The sequence below is a fragment of the Alexandromys fortis genome, unplaced genomic scaffold (genome assembly GCF_014885135.2).
Source record: "Alexandromys fortis isolate MF-2015 unplaced genomic scaffold, M_Fortis_MF-2015_v1.1 scaffold_83, whole genome shotgun sequence".
Lineage (NCBI taxonomy): Eukaryota > Metazoa > Chordata > Mammalia > Rodentia > Cricetidae > Alexandromys > Alexandromys fortis.
In genome coordinates this window covers 723,017-727,305 of record NW_026068001.1, presented here as the reverse complement: position 1 = coordinate 727,305, position 4,289 = coordinate 723,017, and the positions used below count along the sequence as shown (strand labels likewise).

At 54.0% G+C, this 4,289-nt stretch overlaps 1 protein-coding gene across 1 annotated transcript; it reads left to right on the top strand.

The window, feature by feature from the left end:
* Positions 1-1,054: 1,054 nt before the first annotated feature.
* Positions 1,055-3,584, top strand: Usp27x (ubiquitin specific peptidase 27 X-linked; the record flags this gene model as incomplete). Its single annotated transcript, XM_050160843.1, has 1 exon — positions 1,055-3,584. A coding segment is annotated over one exon (2,226 nt), but the record flags the coding sequence as incomplete, so codon positions are not given.
* Between the last annotated feature and the right edge of the window lie 705 nt (positions 3,585-4,289).

Below are 4,289 nucleotides of genomic sequence, written 5' to 3'. Positions count from 1 at the left end.
GAGTGAAGGTTTCTGCCCGCAGGCTACTCAGTGAGGGCAGTGTCTGGGGGGCCAGCTGTCAATCATCCCTCCCAGGGCCTTTGGAGGCTGAGGTGGGGGCAAGGTGTCAGCCCAGGAAGTTTAGATCACTGATGTGACAGTCAAGGGGGCCAGCCACTTCAAGTGGAGCGCCCTTGGGAGTGCCATGGTTCCGCTAGACCTGAGGTCCAGGCCTGTCCATAGTGGAGTTGAGGTTTCAACGGTTCTGGGAGGGCAAGAGCTGGACCCCGAGGGGAGACTTGGGGCATTCTTTGAGCAGGTTCAGCTGATAGATGTCAAAGCTTCTGCCTTTATTCTTCACGACCACCCTGTGAAGGGATATTTCACGGCCTCAGAAACGTTTCTGGGCAAGACAACCATATCGCCCCCGGGCCCCACACGCTAGGGGAAGATTGCACCCTTGAGGGCAGTATGAGAGGGGAGGAGACGGCCAAGGGGGTCAGAGCAGCGATTGGAGCTGAGAGCTGGAAGCGCCTTAAAGAGACTGCGCGGTCCCCGCCCCACTTCCCGCCAGCCTCAATGAATTAGAGCTGTGTTTCCCAAACTTGCCTGAGCACTAGCAGCATCTCCGGCTCTAGTTAGAGATCGGGGTTCCGGAGTGCCTCCCTTCCAGACTCTGGTTCAGTCGGCCTGCGGGTGGAGCTGAGGAATCTGTAATTTTAACACGCTCCCCCACGTGATGGTCGTGAACAAGCAAGTTTGGGAAATATTGAATTAAAGGAAACGGGGCCTGGCTGCAGAAGCGGCCTCCGCTAGGGGGCTTCGGCTGGAGCATTCCCGGGGGCGTCGCCTGCTTCCGCTGCTGCCTCCTTCAGTGAAAGTCCCTCTTGGGTCCAGCTGCCAGAACCACCGCGCTCCCTCAGGCCGAACGGGAGACACCCCAGGTCTGCGTGGCCCCCGTGCCACCACGCCCAGTGGCCGCCCGAGCCCCACGAGCAGGGGGAGGAGCCGCAGCCAGTGGAGGCGGAGGAGCCTGGAGGAGGCGGAGACGGCAGAGACGGCGGAGAAGGCATAGAGGAAGGTGGACGCGGAGAAGGTGGAGGGGAAGGTGGAGGCGGCTGGGAAGGTGGACACCACCGAGAAGGTGGAGACCGCAGGGAAGGTGGACACCACCAGAAAGGTGGAGACCGCGGAGGACTCGGGCCCTGGGGCTGAGCTCGGGCTGGAGCCCGAGCCCAAGCCGGAGCCCGAGCCGGAGCCCGAGCCGGAGCCCGAGCCGGATCCCGAGCCGGATCCCGAGCCGGAGCCCGAGCCGGATCCCGAGCCGGAGCCCGAGCAGGAGCCCGAGCCCGAACCTGAACCAGAGCCGGAGCTGAAACCTGAGCCCGAGCCCGTGCCCTTACAGGAGGCAGAGCAGGAGCCTAAGGGGGAGCCCGAGCAGGAGCCGAAGGATGAGATCCCAGCGCAGAGCGGCGGTGGCGGCGGCGGCGACGAGGTTCCTCCCCCCACCCTTCCCTCCGATCCGCCGCGGGTCCCCGATCCCTCTCCGCGTCGCAGTCGTGCCCCACGCCGCCGACCCCGGCCCCGGCCCCAGACTAGGCTCCGTACCCCGCCGCAGCCTAGGCCACGGCCCCCGCCCCGGTCCCGGCCCCGGCGCGGTCCCGGGGGCGGGTGCCTGGATGTGGATTTTACTGTGGGGCCACCAGGTTGTTCCCACGTGAACAGCTTTAAGGTGGGAGAGAACTGGAGGCAGGAATTGCGGGTTATCTACCAGTGCTTCGTGTGGTGTGGAACCCCAGAGACTAGGAAAAGCAAGGCAAAGTCGTGCATCTGCCATGTGTGTAGCACCCATTTAAACAGACTCCACTCTTGCCTTTCTTGTATCTTCTTTGGCTGCTTCACAGAGAAACACATCCATGAGCACGCTGAGACAAAACAGCACAACTTAGCGGTAGATCTTTATTATGGAGGTATATACTGCTTCATGTGTAAAGACTATGTGTATGACAAAGACATTGAGCAAATTGCCAAAGAAGAGCAAAGAGAAGCCTTGAAATTACAAGCCTCCACCTCGACAGAGGTTTCTCAGCAGCAGTGTTCAGTGCTGGGCCTTGGTGAGAAATATCCCACCTGGGAAATGACCAGGCCTGAGTTCGAACTGCTGGGACACAACCCCCGGAGAAGAAGAATCGCCTCAAGCTTTACCATCGGCTTACGAGGACTGATTAATCTTGGCAACACATGTTTTATGAACTGTATTGTCCAGGCCCTGACCCACACTCCAATACTGAGAGATTTCTTTCTCTCTGACAGGCACCGGTGTGAAATGCCCAGTCCAGAGTTATGTCTGGTCTGTGAGATGTCTTCGCTCTTTCGGGAGCTGTATTCTGGGAACCCATCTCCTCACGTTCCCTATAAGTTACTGCACCTGGTGTGGATACACGCTCGTCATTTAGCAGGGTACAGGCAGCAGGATGCCCACGAGTTCCTCATCGCTGCCCTAGATGTTCTGCACAGGCACTGCAAGGGCGATGATGTTGGCAAAGTGGCCAGCAATCTCAACCACTGTAACTGCATCATAGACCAAATCTTCACAGGTGGCCTGCAGTCAGATGTCACCTGTCAAGCCTGCCATGGTGTCTCCACCACTATAGACCCATGCTGGGACATCAGTCTGGACTTGCCTGGCTCTTGCACATCCTTCTGGCCTATGAGTCCAGGGAGGGAGAGCAGCGTGAATGGGGAAAGCCACATACCAGGCATTAGTACCCTCACGGACTGCTTGCGAAGGTTTACAAGGCCAGAGCACTTAGGAAGCAGTGCCAAAATCAAATGTGGTAGTTGCCAAAGCTACCAAGAATCTACCAAACAGCTCACTATGAAGAAGTTGCCAGTTGTTGCCTGCTTTCATTTCAAACGATTTGAACACTCAGCCAAACAGAGGCGCAAGATCACTACATACATTTCCTTTCCTCTGGAGCTGGATATGACACCATTTATGGCGTCAAGTAAAGAAACCCGAATGAATGGACAGTTGCAGCTGCCAACCAATAGCGGGAACAACGAGAATAAGTATTCCTTGTTTGCTGTGGTTAATCACCAGGGAACCTTGGAGAGCGGCCACTACACCAGCTTCATTCGGCACCACAGGGACCAGTGGTTCAAGTGTGACGATGCCGTCATCACCAAGGCCAGTATTAAAGATGTGCTGGACAGTGAAGGCTATTTACTGTTCTATCACAAACAGGTCCTGGAACTCGAGTCAGAAAAGGTGAAAGAAATGAATACACAAGCCTACTGAAGCAGCACGCAGGCCTACCTGTAATGGAAGATGACGACACTCGTACTACAGCGGGCCTCGAGATTTAATTGATCTACTTGACTGAGGCCAATGGGCCTGACAGAGTAAGAATTTAACAGTACCCAGTGTCCAAAAGGTCCTGATTAGAAGAGAAATAGGAGAGGAGGGAGAAGAGGCACTAGTCTAAGCAGTCATGCGAAAGAAATGAAAGGCAGGAATGTTCTGGGTGGAGAAGAAGGTAGAGCAGGGAAATTGTGACACTGGTTCATATCCTATATTCCTCCAAAAGATTGTGTGGGAAGGTGTAGGGGGGGAGGGGGGTGGTGTTGGGGGGGGTGCCCTTGTAACCGTAAAACATCTTTCTCCATGGGTGTTTCAGCTTCAATTGACCAATCACATAACAGTTACATGTTTGTGGGAGGAAAAGGACAGGTTTATTAAAATGTAGCCCATGTGTCCATGGGGCTGAAAGCAGGAGAGTGGAGGAGGCAGGGACAGCTCATTGACAAACACCTCTGCCAGTTGCTTTGTATTCGTGATTTTTGTGCTATTAAATGCAGTATTAAAAAAGATAGCCCACGTTGGCTAGTGAAAAGAGAAAAATAAGGGGGCTTGTAGAAGGGGAGCAGGTGCTCCAACAGTAGAGAAGTCTGGAAATGCTGTAAGGTAAGCATTTAACAAGGACAGGCCTCAGCTGACAGTGTAGTGTGTGTGTGTTGTTTTTTTTTTTTAAAGCTGTATGATATACTTGAGCAAATCAGTGAACTTCTTTGCTATTGTTTTCTCATCTGTAACATGCAGGTAATTCCTACCTTAAAGCGTTGTTGTTAAAGATTAAATGCTATAAACTGTGTCAAAGTAAAAGGCTTGGAACTTTGTAGAAACTCAGTAAACATTTCTTGGATCTGAATCTGAAACTTTTTTGGACTGGGCCATAATTCATCGGAGGCGTCAGAGGTGAATGCCACGAACAGAAATGACACACCATGCCACACGCAGTCATACACAT